The sequence below is a fragment of the Petaurus breviceps genome, unplaced genomic scaffold (genome assembly GCF_028583685.1).
Source record: "Petaurus breviceps papuanus isolate PSGF00001 unplaced genomic scaffold, PetGlider_PUasm1.0 90750, whole genome shotgun sequence".
Classification (NCBI taxonomy): Eukaryota; Metazoa; Chordata; class Mammalia; order Diprotodontia; family Petauridae; genus Petaurus; species Petaurus breviceps.
Genome location: NW_027187335.1, coordinates 76,683 through 103,067, shown reverse-complemented (window position 1 = coordinate 103,067; position 26,385 = coordinate 76,683). Strand labels below are relative to the sequence as shown.

Sequence of the window (26,385 nt, the reverse complement as noted above, 5' to 3'; positions counted from 1 at the left end):
ACAAGTAACAATAAAAGAAAAACTGGGAACAGACGGGAAAATAGCTTCTCAGGATCTTGGGTTCAGAATTCCCTCCCCCTCTGCCCCCCAGAAGCCAAAAGGGTTTAAGAGATTTGGTGTCTATCAGCAGAGAAGGGGATGTTGGTTGTCAGTGAAGGACATATTGCCTGGGTACTGCTCAAAGTAACAAAATTTAAGTGTTGGGGCTCAGACTTAAAATCTACAACAAAAACTGTAAAAAAAAAAAAAGTAGTAAAAAGACCCAACAAAGCAGCACTAATATAGAGATTTTATTTAAACTGTATTGAGTTTTTACAGCACATTTCATGTTTGTCACAATGCGACTAAACAGTTTGGATTTTTGGCCACATCATATTACTTTACACCCACAAGAGCTCTGAAAGAAGTCTTTGATGAACATAGCTGAGCTGGAGGCCCCTAAGTCTCTCTTTAATACCATGCAGTTTAACTCACTGTATGGTACAGTCCCTCAAAACAGCCACACAGAGTGCACAGATACAGTCTCCTCTTTTCACATATTGCCACAGTCTTAACTTTTTTGCTTTCTGAGTTTTTACAGACCACCATAAAAAGTACAGAACTGAGCATGGGCAAAGTAAAATGTAAATGAAAAACAGGTCAAAACAATTAAAAAGCCACTCAACTTTCAATTTAAAAGATCAGAGTGTACTTCACAGAATTTTATGTATCAGACTACATACTAGATAAGGAGTGAACAGTTTGCTACTTTTTCAGTGGCCTCGGGAGTTTCCTACACTGGAGTCTCCATTATTCAACTCCTTCATGTAAAATGTAAAAAAAAAAACACCAACAACCCCAAATCCTCTGCTACTTTGACCTAATATAACCATTGTGTTTTCCTTACACCCATGGCATTAGCACATGGTCTGAATAAAGACAGCACTGATACTTCTCTGTAGGAATCAAGAATAGGTCAGGACTTCTAAATTATCCTCTTCCTAAATGCAGATCCTAGTTAGTTCTCTTAAAAATGAAAAAGTAAAAAGTCTTGGGGATAAAATTCTAGGAAGCAACATGGAAACAGTCAAAAACCTGTTATCCCAATCTGTCAAACAGGATCAGCTTAGATATAATGCTTTGTTGTATACCCGCTATCTAAAGAGTAAAGGAAGTCCAAGAGGAAATCCAGGAAGTGGTTTCATTATGGACCAAGGAGACTGTATCTGTCCCACAAACACAGATACTACAGGACATGGCTATATCACTGTATCTTTTGGTTAAGTGCCACTGGTACATGTTACGATGAAAAGAACAGAATGTACAGTCCAAATGGACCTGCATTTCTCCAAATTTTGGTATCAATGCTATATCCTCTTCTGTTTGGGTTCCATTGTTAAGTGCACAGAAATAGACAGCAGCATTTGTTCTGAAACCCTCACATACCAAACAGTATATTCCAGGAGGTAAAAACCAAACGCTAAATTCTACCCTCAAGGTGTCAAGTGTTCAGGATAAAGAGCAGTGTGACCCAGAGGAGGCAGTAGCCAAGGGAAGGGCAACATTGGAATTTTTTTTTCTACGTTCATGCCAGGAGAGGATCAGGGTGTAGTTCCTGTGTTAGCACCAGGATGACTGGGAGAAGTCAAGCAAAAAGGGCACTGAACAAACCAGCAGACACCTCCACAAATGGATTTTTACTTTCCCCCATCTCCTCATTTTCTACAGCTCATACCTTCACAGCTGACCACTGGGTGACTGAGTCTACTGCTTTCACAGCTCAAACAACTCCTCTGTATTGGGACTGGATATCAAGAGAGATTGGCTCTGCTCCAAAATGAAGTTTTGCTCCTTTTAATTTCTTCTACACTTAGTATCCACCATACTGCCAGCTCATGAGCCAAGAAACAAAAACATCCAACTTCACCACTTTCCAAAACATTCTTCAAACCAAACTCCACAGAAAGACAGAACTAATGCAGCTACACTGGAGTGTCTCTAAAGACTGAGCCTTCATGCACAGACACAGAGCACAGAGGTAAGCTGTGGAGATCATCTCAGATAAGCTAAGAACTCCCAGCTTGTACATTATAATCTGCTTTATCAGGGTGGAGAAATGGGAGCTGAGTTGCTGCTTGGAGTTTGGTTATAAACATGTCTTTCTATTGCTGTTTGGGCACTTTGCACCAGGCAGTACCTTTGACATCATTGTCTTATGACCCACCCCCCCAAGGTGAAAAAAGTTGGTGTCACCTACATAACCTTAAGTCTCCAGACCTTTAGGTCTGGAGCAGAACCTTTTACACCAAGGTGAGGTTCTCACCATTAGAGGGCACTCTGCCAAATTGGAATTTCTCTGCTCCAGTCTGATGGTACCAAGGAGGACTTCACAAGACAGTGTCTTCGAACTTTGTGTTCATGAGCCACACCAAGGAACCTTCAAAACTATACCTGAAGCAGATCCTCCCTTCAAACCTGTTGAAATTGGACAGGTGGTCTCCACTGGCATTCAGCTAGAAGCTGTAGCAATGGGTTTCTTCAGATGTTGGCTCATGAGTTCCCTGGCACGTGACACTTGAATGTGTTCGTAACATGAGTTACAGACAAGAACTGGGTCATAGAGCTGTTGGTCAGGAATGGGCAGCTTCAAGTGGCAGCATCCAGCACAGAACACATTCCCACAATTTCTGCCAAAAGATAAAAAGAAGATTTTAAAATGCATATGTACTGAGAATAAGTGATAGAGTGGAAATAGGTTTCAGAGGTCATCAGTGTGGGAAGGAGAAACCTAAAAAAAATTAAAATACACAGGAATCATTTCTGATTAAAGTCAAAAGATCTTACCTGCAGTGGTGTCTCCTTTTGGCCAACCAGAATTCACAGTCACAGTTATAGCAGTGAGATGCCATATGGTCTGGAACCCAACGAGTCACCTAACAGAAGTAAAGGGAGAAAAATCCAGGTTCTTTTCGAAGTAGATTGTTTCAACAAAATAAATTTCCTCTTATTTTACAGGTGGCTATCATTTGCCTTACCAAATTTATAATAATAGCATTTACATAGTGCAAAGTGCCTGACATATCGTCTCATGTATATATCACTCATCTCAGTGAAAGATAGCAGTCTGTGTGGGCAAATGTGCTTGTATAATATAGATACCTCAGTTTCTTTCTTATCAACAGGTTCCCAGCTTGCTTCTGAAAGGCAGTCCTCACTGTGATCAGAGCCAAAATCCTCTGTATCACTGCCATCTGACTCTTTCAAACATGTCTAAAGAAAATACAAAGGCATGGAAAAACAGATGCTCCTTAAAATCCCAAGTCATTACCTAAAACAATAAGATTTTCACCCTTAGATCATCCCACTAGGAGATGGTGACAAATGGCACGAGAGCCATTTCTTTAATATCCTAACCACAGAAAAGAGAAAAAGTCTACATATTATACTATACTATATTATATTATTGTTCTTATATTCCCAGGAGGAAATAGGTTGGTCCCCAGAACACAAAACACAATGAAATCATGCTGGGAAACTGACTGGTAGAACAAGGTCATTACTTACAAAGTCATCCTCATAGTCCATGGGTGGCTCTGCTGGAGGTGCACAGCAGTGACGGATATCCAGCCTCATCTGGAGTTCACGCACCTGCCTCCGTAGCAGCTCTACCTCTTGTTTGTACCCTGCCTCAATTTGCCGCAATCTATGCTGGATCACATCCGTGGGGAAGGGGAGGCCATCATCATCCAAGTAGAGAGGAGGCACTGGAGAAGGGCAACTCAGTGGAACAGGCTTTATACTAGACACCTGCTTGGAGTGACCAGATAGCCATGTCCGGCTGTTTTTTCCTGCTGAGCCAGTACAGTGTCCACTGGAATGCTTAGAACAAACAGGTGACTTCACACATTCTCGCTGAGCCCACTGGCCACCAACATAGGTTCCTGAACCCCGTATCTGCTTATTGTTTGACCGCTTACTGCAACAGCCATAGGAAAGCAGACGTCTAGGGGTCTCCCCATTTGGGAATGAAGTCACTATTCCCTGGAAACTGTCCCAGTTGGATCCCAAAAATGAAAATTCACTTGTCTGGCTCTGGGAAATTGGCTTTCGGACCAATTCCAATGGTCCTTTGCCAAAGCGAAGATTTTCCCATAATGGCCCATTTTTAACATTCCCTCTCTGACCAACATCTTCCTCCCAGTGGGTAGGATCCAGCTGAGTATTCAGCTGCTGCTCCTGGGTAATATTTGACACAGAGTCTGAAAGGTCTTGGCAAGAGAGACCCAGGATTGGGTCTGGAAGAGTTTGGCAGGCAATACTTGGTGGGTTATGAAAGACACCTAAACTGTGGTCTGAAGCATCTTTGTAGGGCACGCCTGGCATGGGGTCTAGGGGAGCTTGTTCAAGAATGCCTTGATCAGGAGGGGAATCCTGAGAGAAGGACTCCGGAAGTTTAAAGATTCCATTACATTCAGAGGAAACAACCTGGGAGAGCCTGTTGGCAGCATTTTTCTTGGGACTGTGTGTAAGTGGATATTCTCCAATGTCATCATAAGTCCTACATAGTTTGTCCAGAACAGGAGGGCTTGCAACTGGTTCAGAGTCCTTGGTTTCTTCCAGGTCTTTGATTTCTGGATCACAGGAGTGGCTCTTTGCTTGCTGTAGTACCATGCTATTTAATAATTTGTAACTGGGGGGACAGTTTATGTGATTCTTCAAAGTATTATTGCTCAAACAGTCTTTTTGATTGCTGGGCTGCGGATGAAGATGGCCCAGTTCCTCCAATGGCTGTTGAGAGTTGCCTGACCCATGTTCTACTAAGGGTATATCTGTTCCTTCAGAATTACTATGCCAGGGCTCCAGGCCTGCCCTGGCTTCCTGACAGTGGTTATTTAGGTTGGGATCACTGGATGTCCGAGTCAATGCACTGCTGGTGTCACAGGCAGAAAAAAGATCATCCATGGACCTTGTTTTAGGTAATCTGTGAGAACAAGGAAGAAAAGCGTATAAGTCAGGAAAGAGATTCAAAACCAAAACAAAGATTTATAAATTATTCTATAGCCAAGTCAATGTGAACAAATTATTCATTGAGTACCTACTAGGGTGAGTACCTACACACTAAGGAGATACAAAGAAAACACTTGTCTCATTGGACTGGACTGGTGATTTCACAGCTGTAGAGCTCCCAGTGAGCATCTTCCTATGCTAATGCATATCTAGAACTTAATCTACATCTAGTCTTAAGAGTGGTGCCCAGGGGGGGCAGCTAGGTGGTACAGTGAATAGAGCACCAGCCCTGGAATCAGGAAGACCTAAGTTCAAATCTGACCTCATACACTTAACACTTACTAGCCATGTGACCTTGGGCAAGTCACTTAACCCCAATTGCTCTGCCTTCCCCCCTCCAAAAAGCAAATAATAATAAAATAGAATATAGAAAAATTATTTTAAAAAAAAAGTGTTGCCCAAAGCATGAGATGAAGTGACTTTCTCTGAATCACACGGCCAGCATGCAGAATCAGAACTTGAACCCAGGTCATCCTAAGGATTAGGCCAAACTAATTATCACCTTTATACAGATGACTCCCAAGTCTTTATCTCCAGTCTCAACTTTTTTCCCCATGTTCCATTCTCACATGTCTACTAGCTTGCCAGACAAACTCAACATGTTCCAAAGCAAGTCTATTACCATTTCCCACAAAAAACAGTTCTTTTCTGACTCCCCTATTTCTGTTAAGATCATCACCATTCTTAACCGGTTTGCTTCACACTTTCTTCATCTATAAAATGGGGATAAAAACAGCACCTACCTCACAGGGTGGTTGGGGGAACCAAATGAGATAATATTTGTAAAATGCTTAGCACAGTACTTGGCAAACAGTATGTGCTATATTAATGCATATTCCTTTTCTTTCCCCTTCCAAGTCACCCAGGCTCAAAATTTTGAAGTCATATTTGGATGTGAGAGAATAGTCAAATCAGTTTCAAAAATCTCTAAGTATTTCCAAAATGTTTCTCACATCTATCCCCTCCTACTCATTTCCACTGTTATCCATCTTGTCTGAGATTCTATTCTCACCTTGCCTACTATAATTACTTTCTAACAGGTCTCCTGATTCAAATTATATTGCATGTAGGAGCAGGTTAGTGGCACAGTAGAAAGAGCACTGGGCTTATGAAGACCTGATTTCAAATTCAACCTCAAACACTTACTAGTTGTGTGATGCTAAGCAAGTCACTTAACTTCTATCTGCCTCAGTTTCTTCAACTATAAAATAGGAATAATAATAGCACCTACATCCCATGGTTTTTGTGACAATCAAATGAGATATTTGTAAAGTATTTAGCACATCTTTTTAGCTGAAATGTTATGAAGTTCTTCCAACTAATGCAATAACAGCATGGCCAGAAGGTTTTTTCCCTTTGACTCTCAAAGTCTCAGCTCTAAGGTTGTTTGTCACTCCAGGCAGAAGATAGGAGCTTATCCGTCTTTTCAACAAATTTTTTCTCTTTCAAGTGACCCAAAATGGCTGTGATATATACAAAGTTAGACAAGTATTATACTGAAGGGACTTGAGGCCAAGCCATAAAAAGATAAATTGAAAGAATTAGAGATGTTTAGCTTATTAAAAGAAGAATTCAGTTGGCATGATGCTGATTTCAAGTATTTCAAAGGCTATCATTTGGAAGAGGAATTAAACTTGTTCTGCTTAGTCCTAAGTGGCAGAACTTAGAGGAGTAGGTAGATTTAACAAAGAGGTAAATCCAAGACTTGATGTTAAAGAAAAACAAAATAAAACAAAGCAAAACATCCCTAACTCATTTTCAACTCTTCGAGCCATCCACCTATGCAATGCCTTGTTAGGTGGCAGGGCTTCCCTCACTTGAGGGTCTTTAATAGAAAACCTGGATGAGCACTTCTCACATATGTGGTAAATGTGGATGCTTTTCTTTGCATCAGTCATACATAATTGTCTTCTATGGCCCCTTAATAACTCTAAGTCTAATGGCCCAATAATCTTTCCAATAAATTATTTATTCATGTAAAAAAATGAAGTACTTAACACAGTGCCTGGTACATAGGAGGCACTTAATAAAAGGCTTGTTTCCTTCCCTTCCCCTACCCTGCAGTCTTTCTCCCTCCAATCCAACCTATACATTTCTGCCAGCATAATCTTCTCCAAGCACAGCTTTTTATTTGCTTTACTGTTTTGATCAAAAAATTTCAATGGCTCCTAGTACCTAAGACATTACTTCTATAATCTTCAATTTAATATTGAACAGCACTCAAGACCCTCCATAATATGGCCTTACCTTCTCCTTCCAGCCTTATTTCCACTGCCCCCCTGCCATGCCAGTCACTGCTCCCCGAATGCATCCCATGCTTTCCTGCCTTTATTCATGTTATGCCTATGCTGAAGATGCACATATGCAATTCAATTCAGTTAAACACATATTTAGCACCTCCTATGTGCAAGGGACTGTGCTAAATGTATATTCCACTACAAAATAGAAAAATTAACAGTTCCTGTCTTCAAAAAGTTAATATTCTAAAGGAGGTATAGAAGAGTTATTATTTGTACATAAATGAGTGTGATACAAAATAGGTTGTGATAGAGATAATAAGAAAGTCAAGTAAAGGAGAGTCAGATAAAGTACTATTCTAAATTTGAAGAAAAAGATCAATTTCATCTATGAGAGTCAAAAATAAAGTGGCTGGGTTTGGCCTGGAAGGGATGTATTTCAGAGAAATACAGGGAAGACGGAATTCTAAATGACACATGGGAAACAGCATGAGGAAAAAACTTTAAGGTAGAAGAGGGTAAGATAAGAGTAATCCAGTTGAAGAGAACACAGGATACATGAAGAAAAGTATGAAATGAGGCTAAACAGGTGGGTTGGAGCCTGATGATAGAAAGCTTTGAATACCAGAGTCAAGAGTTTATATTTTATAATGTTAAAACAAAACTTATAAATGAAACTTTGAAAACAAAGGAAAAAAATTTTATTCCCATAAGCAATGGGAAGCCACTGAAGATTTCTGAGGGGGTAGGATGGCATTATCATAGCTATGCATTATGAAAATGTAGCAGTGGTATGGGGATGAACTAGAGATAAGATTAGACTGTGGGTAAGAAGCCACATTCACAAGTTATTGCAGTAATCTAGGTGGAAAAAAAAAAGTAAGGGCCCACAATAGAGTGGTTATAGTAAGAAGGGAAAAATGGGGATGGATTCTAGAAATGCTATGGATATAATAAGCATAAAACTTAGCAACTGATTGGAAGTATCATATCAGAGATGGAGAAAGGTCAAAGGTGACTCCAAGGTTACAAAATTCTAACTGGTCTTCAAGGCCTGTCTTAGAAGTGACCCTCATAAACCCATTCCTGATTCTACTGAATTAAATGGGATCTCTTCCTCTCTAAAGTCCAATAGCATTTTGTACTTCTCTCATCATATTTATCATATTCTTCCTTAGACTGTGGTATTTATGTTGTTCCCCCATTAACAGAATAGTAAGCTCCTTGAGAACAGTTGCTATTTTATCTTTTATCATCCATAATACCTAGTCTAATGCCTTATATATAAAAGGGAATTAATAACTCTCTTGCTGACCACAGTAATCTAGTTATGAAGGATTAGACTCAAGTTTTTGGGGTAAGAACTCATCATTTGACAAACATTTCTGGGAAAACTGGAAAATAGTTTGGAAGAACCTAGGCATAGACCAGTATCTCATACCATATACCAAGATAAGGTTAAAATGGATACATGAACTAGACATAAAGGGTGATACCATAAGTAAATTAAGGGAGCATGGAAAAAGGTACCTGTCAGAATTATGGATCAGAAAAGAGTTTATGACCACACAAGAGACAGACAGGATCACAGAAAGTAAAATGGACAATTCTGATTATATGAAATTAAAAAGCTTCTGCATGAAGCGACTAGGTGGCACAGTGAACAGAGCACTGGCCCTGGAGTCAGGAGGACCTGAGTTCAAATCCAGCCTCAGACACTTAACACTTACTAGACATGTGACCCTAGGCAAGTCACTTAACCCCAATTGCCCTACCTTCCCCCTCCAAAAAGCAAAAAAAAGCTTTTGTACAAATAAAATTAACACTGCCAAAATCAGAAGAAAAGCAGGAAACAGCAAGCATTTCTGATAAAACCCTAATTTATCAAATATATAGAGAACTGTGGCAAATTTATGAAATAAGAGCCATTGCCCAATTGATAAATGGTCAAAGGATATGAACAGTTTTAAGAAGAAATCAAAGCTATCAAATAACACATGAAAAAATACTCTAAATCACTACTGATTAGAGAATGAAAATTAAAACAACTCTGACATACCACCTCACACCTATCACACAGACTAACATGACAAACGGAAAATGACAAATGCCGGAAGGAATGTGGAAAAACTGGGACACTAATTCACTATTGGTAGAACTGTAAACTAGTTTGCAGAACTATTATTCATTCTAGAGAATAATGTGGAACTATGCCCAAAGGGCATACATACCATAGGGTATAAAACTGTGTATGTTATATAGCAATACCATACTAGTAGGTCTATGTCCCAGAGATCAAAGAAAACAAGAAAGACCTATTTGTACAAAAATATTTAGAACAGTTCTTTTTGTGATGTCAAAGAATTGGAAATACAGGTAATGCCAAATTATTGTGATAGAATACAATTGTGCTATAAGAAATGATGAGCAGCTCAGAAAAACCTGGAAAGCCTTACATTAACTAATACAAAGTGAAATGAGCAGAACCAGAAAAACACTGTATACAGCTGTTACTGTTACAATATTATATGAGGATCAATCATGAATGACCTAACTACTCTCAGCAATACAATGAGCCACAACAATTCTTAAGGACTTATGGTGAAAAAATAATATCCATCTCCAGAGAAAAAACTGATGGAATCTGGATGCAGATTGAAGCAAACTTTTTCTTTATTTTTCTTGTTTGTTTTTTTGCCACAACAAGACTAACATAGAAATATAACCTGTAGCAATGGGGTATAGAAATCCATCTTGCCCTACAAGAAGTAAGGGGGAATGGATATAGGATAAGGAGAGGTATGGGGGGGATATAAGAGAGGGTAGACTGGGGGAAGGGGTAATTAGTATGCTTGCCATCTTGGGGTGGGGGCTAGGGGAGAGATGGGGAGAAAATCTGGAACTCTAAATCTTGTGGAAACAAATGTTGAAAACTAAAAATAAATAAATTCTGAAAAAAAAATATAACCTATATCAAATTGCTTGCCTTTTCAAGGTGGGGGAGGGAGGAGGGAGAGAATTTGGCACTCAAAAGTAAAAAAACCAAAAACGAATGTTAGAAATTATTTTTACATGTAATTGGAATAAAAATAAAATATTTTAATATATAAATGTGCGTGTGTACATATATATATATATATATATATATATATGTATATATACACACATACACACACACACCCCAAAAGAAAGAAATGAGCAGGATGGTTACAAAAAAACCTGAGGAAGATGTATAAGAACTCATGCAAACTGAAGAACCAGAAGAACACTATATATAGTAATAGCAATATTGTTAAGGATGATCAACTATGAAAGAATTCGCTTCTGTGATCAAGACAATGACCAAAAACAATTCCAAAGGACCTGTAATGAAAAATGTTCTCCCCCTCCAGAGGGAGAACTGATGAACTCTGAATGTAAACTGAAGCATACTTTTTTTAAAACTTCATTTTGCTTGGGGTTTTTTTTTTTGACTTGTGTTTTCTTTTGCAACATGGCTAATATGGATAAATGTTCTGCGTGAGTTCTCATGTATAACGGATATTAAATTGCCCTCTCAAGAAGGTGAGAGGGGCGAGGGGAGAGGGAGGATTTTTAAGTCAAAATTTTAAATAATGAATGTTACATTTTTTATATGTAATTGGAAACTATTTAATGAAATAAAAACATTTAAAAAAAATGACAATCTGTTAAACTGAATAGCACAGACTAAATAATAAGTGTTCTACAAATTAAGAGGACAGAGAAAAACTACCCAGCTGGGTTGGCTGGAAGAGGCTCCAAGAAGGGTGTGAAATCTGAGCTGGACTTTAAAAGGCTTAGTAGAATTTAAAGAGAAAAAAAGAAGATGGAGAACATATCAAGAAGGAAAAAAAATGGCATGAAAAAAAGACCACTCACATTTGATTTTATAAAACTAGTGTCAACCTTCATGGAGTGACTCCCAAGTCTTTCCAGTGGCCTACAGCACACCTCCATGTGGCTATCCCATCACCACCTCATCTTAAACCCATTCTCTTTCCCCAAAAGTTAGCTTTTCAACATGATTTCAATGTATGTCCTACTACTTTCTGGAGTCCTAGGTTTCAAATCTCTAATTCTTTCTTAGTTCTTTCTTTCTTCACCCCCATTCCTGTTCCCAAAACCTGCTGGTAACTCCTTCAATCTGATCCTTCTTTTATATAAACAGTAGTCTAAATACAGTCTTCACATGTGCATTTCTAAAATGACCTTCTAACTGGTCTCTATGACTTAGATCAGCTTACAACATCATCAGATTAGTCTTCCTAAAACATCATGTTCATCATTTAATCCCCTATTTAAGAATCTATAATGGCTTCCTCTTGATTACCAAATCAAATCCACAATAATCAGATTGGTACTTAAGATGGTCCATCCACTAGCTGAATCTTCTCATTCTTTCCCATCATAGCCTTTCTACTCTGGTCAGCTACATCTCCTTACTATTTTACCCTTCCCCCCACCCTCCCCTCATTTTGACTACACTTCTACTAATTGCTTAGGTTATGACTAATGTTCATGACACTTTCCCTGACTAATCACCTCCTACAGCTCTTTCCTTGCTTTTAATTTCCTTAGGTATTCTTTATATATGCAATCTGTAACATTCTACCACTCTTACAAGCTTATCTTTAGAATCTCCACAATTAGAAGATATCTGAGGAGAACCATATTATTTACTTCAGAACTACGGAGTATCAGAATTGGAAGAGACCACAGTGGCTATCTAATCTAACAAAAAGAGGGGTCATAAAGTCACAGATTTTGAGTTGGAAAAGATCTTAGAAGTCATTAGGGCAGCAAGATAGCACAGTAGACAGAGCACTGGGCCTGAACTCAAGAATATCTGAGTTCAAATTCAGCCTCAGACACTTAATAAATGTGTAACCTTGAGCATGTTAACCTCTCTTTGTCTCAGTTTCCTTATCTATAAAATGAGGATAAAAATAATAACACTTACTTCACACAGGATCAAATGAGATAATAAATATAAAGCATTTGGCATAGTACCTAGCACACAGTAAGCACTATATAAATGTTAGCTATTAGCAATTATTATGTAGTCCAACTTCTCCCCGAACAACAATCTCTACAGAAAGACATCTGGTCATCTAGCTTTTGCCTATAGGCTTCTAGTGAAGGGGAATCCACTCTCCTTCTGAGGCATTCCATAACACGATAGCTGTCCTTGTTGGGACATTTTTCCTGACATCAAGACAAAGTTTGCCTCTTTGCAACTTCTTCCCATTGCTCCTGGTTCTGCCTTCAGAGATCACAAGAAAGAAATCTAATGCCTCTTCCACTTTAGGTCGCTTTAGATACCTGAGTCTTTTCCCCAACCTATCCATCCCCAGTTCCTTCAACCAATCCTCATATGACAGGAGCTCATATGCCTCCAAAAAGCACAATAAGCACTTACTGAATTAAAATGAAAAATTGGGGAGGTTTTTTTGATTTTTTTTTAGGTTTAAAAACTTAAAGTTTCTCAGCACAAGGAGATCATTCTAACTTCTATTTACATCAAAACTTCAAAGATCAATGACTTCATCACTCTGGAGACTCCTTCCTCCACCAATGCAGATTGTAATGTCTCTCCTCTCTCCTCTAGCAAGGTCTTCATGAGTTGGCAAGGCCAATCATCTGGTTATGAGCTTCTTTAAGATCTCACGAGATTAATCCTCAGACAAAAGAAGAACAGTCTGTCACCTAGTACATGACCAATTCGGTGCTCTGCTAGTATAACCCTCAAGAGAGCAGGATCTCCACCACATCACAGTAAGATATTAGAACAGGATTTTGGGGAACCAGATAAATAAAATTTATCAACTTAAACGTCTGCTTCTTTCTGGAAGATAAATCAAGTCTACCCCCATATGGGGATTCAGTTCCCACTGACAATCAGGTCCTTCTGACAGCTAAAGCTGGAAGACATGTCAAAAGTTTTCAGACTCCCTACATCTGACAACAGAAAAGCTATTGATGCCATGCCATCACATCCCCTTCTGTTTAGGGCTCCTCCCCCTCCTTGATGTGTCACAGAATTAGGGCAGCTCCAGGAAATACTGTACACTGAGAGAAGACCTCAAGAAAGTGCAAAATGCACCTTGAACTAGCTATGTGCCAAGGCAGTTTTTCACCCAATTTAAAAGACTTGTTCTAAATATATCAAGAAAGACCTACATTTAAATGAGGGGGGAAGGAGGAAAAGGTTTCTCTTACCTATCCAGAGATCGGCCAGTGAATTCCTGACTCTGAGATACTGGAGGAAGGTAAAGGTCCATGCTATCTTCCCCAAGTGTACATGGAGATGATGCTGGAAGGTACACAGCTGTCCAGAGGTGCAGGGCACGCACATGACACACAGGATGGAGGACCTGAGGAGACAGCACAATATATTATTCAGTCACTTACCATGATGCTTCAATCTGCCAACCCTTCCTTCTCCAAGCACCTAGTGCTGCTTCTGCCACCACCAAACCCTGCCAGCTCCTGCCATAACCACAAGAGTGTCCAAGCTCACCAGCTCAGACCCCGGAACATAAAGAAAGTTGTGGAAATTCTTGTTGCCCGCTCGGAGGAGGGACCACACAGAACAGGTCCGCTTGTAAATGTTGCGCATCTCTCGCTCCCATGGGTTGTTGGCCAGGAATGTGCCATACAGACAGGAGTACGTGTGCTGTACCAGTTTTACCTAGAGAACCAAATCAACTCATCATATCTTGGAAACCTGACTGTCTGTATCAGCCCTTTCTTAGGCCACAAGCTCCCAGAGACCAGAGAAATCTTTCAACTTACCAAGAAGGCTTCATTAAATTCAAACAGACAAGGAAACTGCTTAAGCAGCTGGTGAACTGAATCAAGCCACTGGAGAAACACTGGGCACTGTTCATTCTGATCCTCTGCATTCTCTTGGTGACCACATCGATCACCAAATTTATGACCAAAGTCCAGCCAGTCAGACTCCACCAACACTTGGAAGCCCTGTGAAGAGAGCAAATACCCTAAGCCTTGGGATTCCTCAAGCAAGGTTAGAGAGAGCCCTTGGGGTATTCTGTGGAAAAGGTCCTGAAGCAGGACTCATTTAACAATCAAATCAATAAGCATTTACAGTGAAGTGAAAGGTCTTATTTTAGGAGAGGTTTTAAAGGTTTCAGTCTAGTGTGTACACTGGTCCCAGACTTTCTAACAGAGAATTTCAAATTCACACCCTCAGTTCCCAAAATCCACAACCCAAGATATTCCTTCTTCCCTCTCTTCTTCCCCAGTCACCATCTGTACCTCCAAAGTCCTATAGTAGGGATCCAATAGAATCTTTGCCAGGGCTACAATCTGCGGAGTACGGTCCCAGCCATCTGAACAATGCACCAGTACTGGCCGGCCCTCCCGGTCCACCGTGTTTGACACCAGCACTGCTGCCTTCAACATCACTGACAGGTGCTGCAGCCATTTGGTGCTCTCCAAGGCTGACAGCCAGCTATTTCGATGAAGATAGCAAAACTTGTTATTGAGGGCCCCAAGTCCCTGGAAGACTCCCTATCAGTACACATAGGGCCAACAACTCCCCAGGAGTGCAGAAACCAAAAGACACAACACTGGAGGCAAATGAGTCAAAAGACATTCCTATGAGAAGTACACACTTCAACCACTCTCTCTTGACAAGTTTCCTTTTATTTGGAAGACTACTAAATTTAAGAAATTATCCCTCATACCTTTCACATCTCATGACAAACTACTTGGCTAAGAACAGAACTGGGATGTCCAGGATTGACTCATAACAAATAGAGATTACAGTTATACCCAGGACAAAGCTTCCTGAACCAATCTAAACTTAAATGTTCAGGTCACTTCTTCCCTGGAAAAAAGAAAATATAGGATAAGATACAGCCTAGGACAGGATCTGAACAGCAAAGAGTACTTACTTGCTAGGGTCTGGCATCTGGCTGCAGACAGCTCGAAGGTACTGGAAGCTGTTCCTAATGGAATGGATATTGGCCATTCCCATGAATACCACTTCACAGTTGGGATAGTACTCTGCAAAAGAGAGAAGAGACAATAAGAGCCAGTCAAGAATAGAGTACCCTGGGGTGCAGCTAGGTGGTGCAGTGAATAGAGCACCGGCCCTGGAGTCAGGAGGACCCAAGTTCAAATCCAGCCTCAGACACTTAACACAAAACTAGCCTTGTGACCTTGGGCAAGTCACTTAACCCCAATTGCCCTACCTTCCCCCTCCACAAAAAAAAAAATCAGCAGAAGGACATGTTCATGTTTAGCCTAGAGAAAAGAAGACTTAGGAAGGAGACATGATGGGTCTCTTTATATACATAAAAAGCTGCCAAGTAGAAGAGATTATACTTGTTTTACTTGGCCCCAGACAGCAGAATTATGAACTAGGGATAGAAACTGGCAAGAGACAGATTTCAGTCACTAAAATAAAAAATAAGGAACAATTAGAGCTTTCCAGAGGTAGAATGAGCTTCTGGGGGTGAGGAGTGGGAATATGAAAAGGAGAAGGAATCAGTTGCCCATCAAAGGACATTTCTGAGCAGAGTCTGGACAACCACTTGTTGAGGATATTGTGGAAATAACTCCTGTTCAGATACACATTGCGCTAGTTGGCCTTTGGAGTCCCTTTCAACTCTTGAGATTGTATGATTCTAAACAGGCACGGGGAGGTCTCTTGTCCCCACTTCTGTACCTGCCTGACAAAAATGGGGCCTCAGAGTGAGGACTGGATCTTGTTATAAACTGAACTACTCTGACCTCTCTGGACACCACACAGAGACAAAGTAGGTGAAGAAAAGTAAGTTGTCAGCAAGTACAAGGGAAAAGGTGAATGTACCTTCACACTCACAGCCTCCGCCCTTGGCTCGGTTAGCCACTGCTGCTGTGTAGGACCGAGCATCTAAGATGAGCAGCTTCTGGGGGGCTCCAGTACTCTCCACTCCAGAGCATGCTGTAAGAGAGGAATCTAAAACACATGGGGAAAGGACACCCAAGGTAGGAAGGTCAGAAACAATTGTCCCAGTTTTCCCTTGTTCCTATGGCACTCTCCCTCTTACTCAGCTAAAGGAGAAAGAGCCACGTACATATTAAGTGATAACTCCCTCCTCCCACCGCCACACCTCAGTTTAACTCCCTGGGAATTAGGTTTCAGGTAAAGCGTGCCCCTCAGTATTGAGTGCCACATCTTACCGAAGTCAGCATCACATGTTTCACTTCCCTCACTGTTCCCATTGAAAGGGACACCCCCAGCTGCCCTCACCCCAGGATCCAGGGCACAGGCTTTGGCAATAGATGTAACCAGGTACTCATCATCAGCATTGCGCCAACCCCACCAGCTGATCTCTGGCTGGCTGCAACGGGCAATCGCAGCCCCATTGCGCAAGTGCCTAGAAAGAAGAACATCGTCAAGCTGCTTTCAAAGCAAAGACAGAGACCTGTCCCAGAGAGCTTCTCACCAGAGAAGCCAACCCAGAGGCAGAGAGGGACAAAAGTAAAAAGGTTCTATATTTAAAAGATGACCTTGATTCTGTGAGATTTGTGTAACATGTAACCTGTTAGACACACACAGGAAGACAGAGGATCATACCAAGAACTCCAAACCCACCAGTAACTTTATCTGGCTGTCAGTATTCCATGTAGAGCAAATGTTAAAATTTTTTAAAAAGTTGACTGACTTCTCCATAAAGATCATTTTTGGAGGAACAGAATTTCCTCCTAAAAGATAGGGCAAAACCAGAGCAGAGCCCAGGGATCGACTCCTCATGAGTCAAGCAAACTACTCCCAAAATCCTAAATGCCTGAGCTGCCCATAGACAAAAGTAGAGACCCTTTCTCCTCCTGAATAAGAAAACCTCCTCTAACATCAACCCTTCCTACCACACACACAAGTCCCATTTCCTTACCTATACACAACAACAGGGATCCGCTTCCAAGAACGGAATGAAGCCACATTCTCTAACTCCTTATCTGTGATCCACACAGGAACCAAAAGCTTCTGGGGGTAACTGGGACATAGCCTAAACAGAAACCAAAGAATACACTTGAATTTGGGTTAGAAAATACAGAACACAAGATCGTAGGTCTAAAACTTAAGGGACACAGAATAGTAGATAGGGCACCACTGGGACTTGGAGTCAGGAAGACCAAGATTCAATATCCCACCTCAAACACTGACTAGCTATGTGACCTTGTGTGAAGACTTAATAGCCTCTGAGGTCCCTTCCAGTTCTAAAAGCTATGATCCTATGACCATAGAGGTCATTGAGCCTAACCTCTTTATTTTTATAAATGAGAAAACCTACACACAGAGAAATTAAGTGATTTGTCCAAGATCACACAGGTAGTAAGTGGCAGAGCAGGAATTCAGACTGAGACTCTGTGATTCCATGTTGAGTGTTCTTTCCCCTTTGCCATACTGTTTTCCTCTGGGAGCAAGACCTCATTAAGTGATCACAGACTTTTCCCTTCCTCAACCACCAAATTTTTCCCATTATCACACAATCTACAATGATTAGAGTTCCAAACGGGGTGCAGTCATAGGTGGGGTCAGAACCTCTCCTGCTGTTTCTCCTACAATGTTTTCTTTCCCTCTGGCCCTCACTTGTAATTGCTGTTGATGTGCGAGACTCTCCAGACGTTGTGCAGGTCAAACCCCATCCTCACCAGCTCTGCCTCCTGCCGGCATCGTACATGCTCTCCTACAAAGACACACACCCACTGTCAGTATTCAGAAGGAATTATGATCTTTAAGGAAAATGGAGGGAGGGAAAGAGAAGTCAGACCACCACCTAGGAGAACGGCTGACAGAAAGTGGCCCTGAGGATGACACAAGACATAAACACCAACTTACCTGGCTGGCAAAGGTGGGTGTGCTGCTCCTCCTCAGTCAACCCCAGGCACCAGGCATGGTAGGCAAAGGCAAAAAGGTCCTCGGGTTTGGCAGGTCTTGCAGTGGCTCGGCTCAGCCTTGATAACCACTCTTGGCACTGCTTGAAAGTAGAAAAGTGGCACCTGCCATACAAAGAGCCACAGGACTAGATAAGGCAAAGGGTAGTAATACATAGGGGAGGAGGCAGTTTGGGGGCCAGAAAAGCAATAAGAAATGGCAGGCTGGAATACTGCTGATACATGAATCCAAAGGAAGCTGGCTAGCCTATGTTAGTCAGACTGGATACCCTAAAGACAGGAGTCTGGTCATGAGGCCTGGACACCTGTTCCTTCCCCCCTCCATCTCCACCTAGAGGATGTCCTAGTCCTCTTTCAAGGGCCCTTTTTCCATACAATAGCCCTGGTTGGTTGTTTTATGAAATCTAAATTCCTAATTGTCTTTCTTTTTCTCCTATCCCTTTGCTTTTTTTCTTCTGAATTTAACTTCACTAACTGTCTTTCAAAGCCCTCTTTGATATCAGGTCCCAATTTCATCCAATCGTATTTCCCTACCCTTCCTAACATAAATCTCAAACCTCACCATCCTTCCAAATATGCCATGATGATCCCTGCCCCTATATCGCTGCTCATTATCACGTTCTTCTCCTCTATCAGAAGGTTACCCATCCCTCCTTCAAGACTCAATTCAAATATGACCTCCTCTAGAAAACTTTCAATTACTTTATCCAACTCCATTATCATCAAGAAAGACCCTTCACTAAGGAGTGTCTAAATCCCTCAAGTACCTGTCAATACCACACAATTTAACATAAAAAATAAGAAAATGGGTAAATACTAGTTCTGTATCCCCAACTAAAATATTAATTCCTTGAAAGCAGGAACCATTCTTCATCTTTATCCTCCTTGGCACCTAGCAAGTACTCAACAAATACCTAATGTTTGACTAATGGAGATACCGAGCAAGGTGTCTGAGGAAGAGAAGACATGTAATAATTCACAATTTATTACTGAAAAGTTCCATACAAATAAGGAAATTAAAACAGTTCCTTGAGAAAAGGTACTGCTTTATTGTTGTCCTTGAAAACATAGCATTAGTAGATAATCGATAAACATCTGATGAACTGAATTAGACTCTGATTCAGTGAGAGAATTCTTGGCAGCAGAGAAGTCTGGCAAAGACAGGAGGGATAGAACAGGGACACCCAATGGCTACGCTATCCTCACCTCACCACCTTGGAATCCTTGCAGGCAATGTGAAGCTGAAACATGTCCCGGCTCTCCACACTGTCAATCATCCGCAAGGGCACCTAAGAGGGAAGATAAGAAGGAAGGCTAAGTTCAGGACCCAATCCCTCAAAACTTAAAAGTTCATCTCTCTCAATACTAGGTACGGAATGTCCAAAAAACAGGCTAAGAAAAAGAAGGTAGTGGGGCACATAGCTGAGGGAATGAGACAGAAGCCCAAAGTGAAATAAATGGACAAGAACCTCATATAGATTTTCTTGTTGAAAGTAGAAAAGTAGCACCTGCCACAAGAGGAGCCACAGGTCTGGAGAAGGCAAGGGATAATCCACAAGAGTCTGGGGTCTGGGAAGGACCCCCTCATTCCCACCCCGTACATACAAACCCACCCAGTTCCTGTTACCTGGGGCAAAGAACAAGAATAGGAACTCACGTTAATGACCGAATCTTTGAACTTGATGTGTAACCGGTAGTTGGAGATAGCAATAAGGGCATCAGCTGCCCGGCCTAGGAACTCTACCCCCTCCCCCTGCAGCACTGTGAAAGGTACCTGCCAAAAGATAGGCCCAGGAGTTAGAGCTAAGCCTGTCCCTATTTATCATCCCCACCCCCACAAACACACCTCTGCTCTCTAAGGCTCCCTGTGGAGGAGCCGGGTCAACACAAGGGAAGTAAGTCCTCTCCATGGTAACTTATACCAGGCAACTGCTGCCCTGCAGAGAGTTGTCCCTCCCATCCCTGGGGCCAAAAGTTCCACAATAAGGTAAAAGACTCCCCTCCCAGCTGGCCTGGGTTGGGAGGCAGATGACAATGAACAGCATCAAACAAACCTCCTCTCTGGTTCAGATTTAGTCCAAAGAGACCTCAGAGGCCACCTAGACAAACTTTTTCATTCTATAGATGAGGAGCCTGAGGTCCAGAGGGGGGAAGTGACAAGGTCACAAAGCAGAAAGTAGCAGAGCAAGGATTGGAAGCCAGGTCCTGACTCCAAACCCAGGCCCTTTCCACTATACTCTGCCATACTACCTTCCCAATAAGGAAGAAATCAAGTAGGTCATAAATCAAAGGCCACAGAATTTCTGCACTAGAAATAAAGTTTTAGAAACCATCTGATCTCAACCCCTTATTCTGCTGATGAAAACAGAGGGCCCATAATAGCATGGCCAGCCCATAGTCCCAGACCTGGCATAAGAACCAAGGTCTCTTGACTTTTGATCCAAGGTCCTTTTCCAGGCATCTCAGCTTCCAAACTCTCACCTGCAGATTCTCTTCTTCCTTCACTAGCTCCTTGGGGGGAAACAGATCCTTGGCTTGGATATACTCCAGGCTGGGGGGCCCCTCCTCACCCTGTGAAGGAAGCCACCACCCTGAGTTACCAGGTTCCTATCCCCAACGGTCCTTCTAGTCCATAAGGTCACCCCACAAACAAAAAACATTAAGATGAGGAACTCTACACAGGAAATCAAGACTTGGATGACAGAAGAACCCACAACAGCTCAAGGTTAATGAGCAGGGGAAGAGTTAGAATGAAAGGTTGATGAGGAACCAAGAGTCTAGGCTCCTAAGCAAGAGGTTCTCAAATAGAATAGAAATTTCCAAAGAGTGGAGAGGGAAGGACATTATGAGATATAATAAGAGAATAAGAAATGAGGTCAAGAGGATATTCTAAAGAAAAGACTTCAAAGTTGACAACTGATTATGAGGAAAGAAATATAAAGAACAAGAGTCTGGAGCCAGAAAAAGGATGATAAATGAAGAAAACAAAGAGGGAAGAGGGCAGGAAATCTAGTCCTATGCTTCCAGGGGGTCTTGGTAGATGCTTTCTAATTATATTGCATCAAAGATATGTTTGGAGAGATGGGGGGGGGGGGCAGAAAGCTGACTGGCCTGTTTTCTTTGTTGGAGCTCAGACTGTAGACAGATCCCCTCCCCTGACAAGCAACCCTGCCCTGAATCCTGTTCTGAAGGGAAATTCTTGGAGAATATTCCAATATGAGCAGAAGTTCTCCCCCAACAGGTTAAGAAGAGTGGATTATCACTAATTAGGAGGGGCTAGGAGACCCAAGGACAGCAAAGGGAAGATCTTAGAAACACTTATTAGGTTATGGAGTATTTTGGAAGACTGGGGAAATAAGGAAGTAGAATAATCAGGAGAGGGGGAGGGAACTATTGAATGATACAGATCCAGAAGGAAAGAGATAGAAGGCTTATGCAAAGTAAAGAAAAGGAGAGAAGGAAAAGAGAAAGGTATCTAGCTGTCTAGGGGACAATCAAGGAGAAGAGACTGCCATGTCAGGACAGACAGAGTTCTTGAGAGATGGAGGGGAAGAGATGGAAAAGTGAGAGATGATTCACCTTAGTCATGGGTACAAGGATATACAAAATAGGCAGGTGGCCAAACAGCATCAAAACAAGCAAGGGTATATTGCCTAGAACTGGGGGTAAAGTAAGGGATGAGAAGGGTAAGAAATGGTAACCCCCTTTGGGGCGGGGCCTAGAGCTCTGCAGTCAAGGGCAGTGGCTACAAGAAGAGCCAATAAATCTCCATCCTTAGTCTGCGGCAGTCTCTGACACCAATACATTAAGGTGGGTTCCAGGAAAGAGTTAATCCTAGCCTAACCTCCCACCTCCCTCCCCTCCCCTGCAAAGGTCATTAGGTTAGGCCAAGGGGCTAAAAAAGGATACCAGCAAAGGATACTCAGGAACCAGCATGCTATGTAGTCTCTATGGCTAACAACTGAGATTGGAAGGGAATCCAGCAGAGAGGAGAAACCCCAGCATCCCAGGCCTAGCCAGCACTTACAAAGCAGCTGAGCATTGAGCAGGAGACTCGGGCAGTCAGGCTCATGGTCGCAGGCAGCTGGGGCCAGTGTGCATCTCCCCGAAGCCTTAGCTGCTGCCCTTCCACCAGCCTGGGGCACCCACAGCATCCCGGCTACAGGGCCCAACAGATACAGTAACCGCAGCAGCAACAGCAGCAAGGGCAGCAGCAGCAGCAAGACCAGCGCAGCAAGGAAGCGCCAAGACAGGGGCCTCCTCTTCCTTCCCTCCCCTTCCTCCCCTCCTTTCCACAATGGACTGGGCCCTGGCTCCGCCCTCCAAGCTAAGTAAGGAAAGGAGGAAGGAAGAAGGCGGAGCCACGGTGCCGCTCTGCAGCTGGCCACTTAGGACTGCCTGCCTGGTGCCTCCCCCTCCCCCCCAAAGCAGACTCAGGCTCCACCCCTCCATCCAACAGGGTCCCCGACCAATGCAGTCTATGGTTGGGGGCATCTCCTAGGCTGCTGGAGTCCAGGGGTAGGAGGGCAGCATTGCAACTGTCATGAGAAAGGGAAAAAGCCAACAACCCCTTCAGTTCAGAGAAATTTCCACTCAAGTATCTGTTGTGCTTTCCCCCTGCTCCCTGTCAACTCATGCCCCCTTTCCCCCCAATATCCTCCCAAACTCTATTCTTCCCTCTTTTAAGAAATACATCTAGCCTCTTCCCCCAAGAACTCCACCTGCCCATCTCCATTTCTTTCTCCAAAATGTTCTCTCTGCCCAGAGAGGCCATTCCTCAGTTTTTTCCTAACCCCCTAGTATTCTCCCTAGCCCTTTTCCTTCAATGATCTCCCCATCCTCCATCAGCCTGTTTCCTTGCCCTCTAATACCTGCCTCTCTCCTCTCTGAAGTCACCCACACACTCTCCCCCAGAACAAAAGAAATGCCAGTCATTCCCACCCCCACAAGCCCTTTAGAAAGGTAGACCAGTTTGGTTTAAGGCAGTCACCCCAAACCTCTTGAAAATTTGGTCCCTGTGGATTTCTGATGCCAAAACCTCTGCCTTAGTGATAACTTCACCTCACCTCATAATTTTTCTCTGTCCTCTGACTCCTGGGGGAAAGTTATTCTTGGGTAAAGGAGAATTCCCAAAAGGAGAAGAAAAAGAAAAAAGGAGCTTCCCATAAATGACAAAGAATAATAAATGTTTTCAAAGTGATCTATATACATTATCTCACCTGATCCCTCTCTTCAACCCTGTGTAATGAAGATATTACCTCTATTTTGCAAAAAAGAAACCTGAGGCTCAGAGAGGTCATGTCTTGCTCAATCACATAGCTAATAAATGTGAGAAGCAGAATTCAAGTCCAACTCTCTCCCAAATCCAACTCTAACTTTTTCCACTATAAGAGGCTGCCTCTAAACAAATGAACTGAATCTTCAGATATGACAAGGGAGGTTGGTGGGAAAGAGGGGAGTGGCAGAAGCAGAGAGTAATAATCAGAAGGTTTACAAAATAGTTCTGAGCTAGAGTGAGAGACAGCTAGAGCCCCAAATTCTTCTCTGAGTCTTTAAAACTGGAAGATGCTGGGAAGAAAGAATATAAGAAGTAGTCAACTGATAAGCACCCTAGAGCTCAAAGTCTCTCCATGGAAAGAGGCTTTAGTCATTTCTATAAAAGCCTCCAAAAGTAACACCTGAAATCTTGGTGCTACAGGAAGAACTGAAAGTATTTTCTTCCCTAATACAAGGGAAATCTTACCCCAAAAAGGGAAGAAACAACCCAAAGTAAAGGAACATTTGGTTTAGAAAGTACCTAAATCCCCTTCTCACCCCTCCTCCACCCTTTTCATCCTGCTGTCTCACCTCTCAGGGGCCAGGTATCCATGTAAAACTACTAGTTGAAAGCTTAGAGAAATAGATAGGGCCAGTAATAAAGAGAGGAAAGAAAGGAAACAAGGAATGAAAAACATGTGAGACTAATAAATTAAAATGAAGACTGAGATAAACCATTCCAGAAGGATTCCAGTAGAGCCCTGAATTCAAACTTACTGGACACCGCATCAGTTCTACCCTGGGTGGCAAATGAAGGATCACAGATGTTTTGAGGTTAAATCATCATCTCAATGAATTTGTGGAACCTCTCCACTTCCCTCCCAAATAGCATCAGATGCTACCAACATCTCACAAAGTAAGAGTCACAAAGAGCATCAAACTAATGACAAAGCAGAACCCAGAATAAATGGAGTAGGGAGGGGCCTAACCTCAGGAAATTCCACCAGGGATCCAGGGCAAATTTTAAAAGTTGCAAAGCCAAGAGAAAAGTTGGTGGTTATTAAACAGTGCTTGGAGGGCTAGATAAAATGTGGATTTCTGGAAATAATCTATCCAATCCCAGTAAGGTTGGTGTTCTAGGGATGGAGTCCCAGGTTCATCTCTGAGACTAAAGGTCAGGAGTAGGAAGAACGTGGAGGCAGGAGTATAGAAAGTAGCTTGGAATTGGAATGGCAGGGGAGAAGTAGGTAGGCTGTATGGAACTCAAAGCTTAGGCTTTCTTTGGGTCCCAGGTAGAGAAAGAAAGCACAAACTTGGCTAAGGAAAAGACCCATGATAAAGGAAAGGGACTTGAGGAAGCCAGGTAAGAAAGAAACATGAGGCTGTGAATACTCACCATCCTACCGTGTGAGAGTCCTGGCTGTCTGCTTCTCACTGTGAGGAGAATAAAGGAGGGGAGAAAGGTCAGGATCAGTGAACAGGGCTACTTTTCTCTTCATCGTGCAGTCAATGGATCACATGGCCCAGCCCTTCCCCAAAACCACCTCCCCAACCCTGGAATCCAGCTTCCTCATGAGTCATTAAAGCACTAGCTAAGGTAATGGAGTTCTAGAAGACAAAAGCTGAAAGGTCAAGTTCCTCTATCCCTTGGTGACTATTCTGAAGAGCCTGGAACAAGCTTCACAAGCCTTGAGTAGAGATGCATCTTATCCATGGTTACCCAGCAAATCAGTGATTCAAAGGCCAGGTGTCCTACCTCTCAGCCTCCCTAGGATCAACACAGGATTCCAACCCCTATGACTTGATAAAGGCAGCCATCCTTGGACCTCAGGGGCTGACAGCCCCCAAAGGAAGTGAGAATTCCCAACCCTTACTCACTCCTGGAATACTCTACTCCAACCTCTTTTTCCTGCAGCCCCAGTGAAGTATAAACCCAAAAGGACTGGTGGCCTGGAGTATGTGGGGCTGACCTGTTTACTGTGATTAAAGTCCAAGACAGACGATAGGAGGGAGTTCAGAGCCTGGGACCAGAGGGCAGCCAGACTGGAAAGGGGCTAATCAAGAATAACTGGCCTGGGTCAGAAACAGAAGGTACTGGGAGGAGGTCACCCACTCAATCTCGGCAGCATGTAGGACCAGCCATAGGAGAGAATGAAGCCCCAAGAGCAGGCGAACTACCTTCACCTGGATTTGGCCGGCAGTTTTCAGAATTAAGGCTCCCTTTCCAACCCCACTCTGAGGCACCTGCAGGGCTGAAAGCAGCATTCGTCTCCCACTTGGTACCCAAACTCAGGAAGCCCTTGCTGCAAGAAGCCCTCTCCCCGTCCCCCAGGAAGACTTCTGGGAGAAGGGCCTCGAAGGGGGAAGCGCTCCCATCTCCCTTGGCCTGATCGCTCTCAGCCACCCCAACCCTCCTTGGGAGCCCAGGGCCTCCCAAAGACCCAAAATCGCCTCTGGGGAGGGGCAAGGCTGCGGCCCCTGAGGAAAAGAGAGAGCGCGGGGAGCCCGGCGGGCGAGAGGCTGGGGCCAGGCCATGCAGTCGGGGACTCCCCCGCCTTCCTCGCCCTGGAAACCCGGCCAGTTCAGGGCTTCCCCAGCCGGACGGGTACTGGGTGGGACGGAAGCCCGGGCGCCCAGGTGCCCAGGTCCGGGGGCGGGGTCTAAAGCCTCAGGGGGCGGGGCCTACAGTGACAGGGGGCGGGGCCCTAAGGCAGATGGTGGGGGCGGGGCGGGGACCTAGCGGTTCCCAGGCCGAACAGGCTATGCACGGGACGCGGTGACTCACCCGGGCCGGGGCCGCGTCTGCCCGACCCTCCGAGGCCGCGTTCCCACCACTTCCGTCTCCCGCAGCTGCTGAGGCCGCGCAAACGGGACCCTGCCACGGGGCCCCTACTCCCCAGCCAATCATATCCTCTCC

At 43.1% G+C, this 26,385-nt stretch overlaps 1 protein-coding gene across 6 annotated transcripts; it reads right to left on the bottom strand.

Annotated features, from left to right (window-relative positions):
• Positions 1 to 275: 275 nt before the first annotated feature.
• MTMR4 (myotubularin related protein 4) lies at positions 276 to 26,381 on the bottom strand. 6 transcript variants are annotated; one of them, XM_069067410.1, is made up of 19 exons: positions 26,254 to 26,381; positions 24,865 to 24,902; positions 20,694 to 20,783; positions 19,870 to 19,986; positions 19,419 to 19,501; positions 18,157 to 18,317; positions 17,908 to 18,004; positions 17,210 to 17,323; positions 16,497 to 16,693; positions 16,144 to 16,272; positions 15,224 to 15,335; positions 14,583 to 14,778; positions 14,100 to 14,285; positions 13,825 to 13,995; positions 13,524 to 13,678; positions 3,544 to 4,960; positions 3,139 to 3,249; positions 2,824 to 2,912; positions 276 to 2,666 (listed from the first exon to the last, which is right to left on the bottom strand). In XM_069067410.1, the coding sequence occupies exons 2-19, from the start codon at positions 24,865 to 24,867 to the stop codon at positions 2,489 to 2,491; spliced, it is 3,606 nt and encodes a 1,201-aa protein (XP_068923511.1). In that variant the 5' UTR covers positions 24,868 to 24,902; positions 26,254 to 26,381; the 3' UTR covers positions 276 to 2,488. The 6 variants fall into 6 exon arrangements, with proteins under 6 accessions (XP_068923511.1, XP_068923512.1, XP_068923514.1 ...); XM_069067411.1 differs by lacking the exon at positions 26,254 to 26,381 and adding an exon at positions 25,439 to 26,136; XM_069067413.1 differs by lacking the exon at positions 26,254 to 26,381 and adding an exon at positions 25,647 to 26,136.
• Positions 26,382 to 26,385: the final 4 nt, after the last annotated feature.

What these genes read in the sequence shown, in the direction of transcription:
- MTMR4 (XM_069067408.1), bottom strand. Translation starts at nt 22,284, where the DNA reads ATGAGCCTGACTGCCCGAGTCTCCTGCTCAATGCTCAGCTGCTTT. An exon ending in CCTACTATAGGACTTTGGAG is followed by an intron (nt 14,286 to 14,582) that starts GTACAGATGGTG and finishes CTCTCTTCACAG; the next exon opens with GGCTTCCAAGTGTTGGTGGA. An exon ending in AATTTAATGAAGCCTTCTTG is followed by an intron (nt 13,996 to 14,099) that starts GTAAGTTGAAAG and finishes TTGGTTCTCTAG; the next exon opens with GTAAAACTGGTACAGCACAC.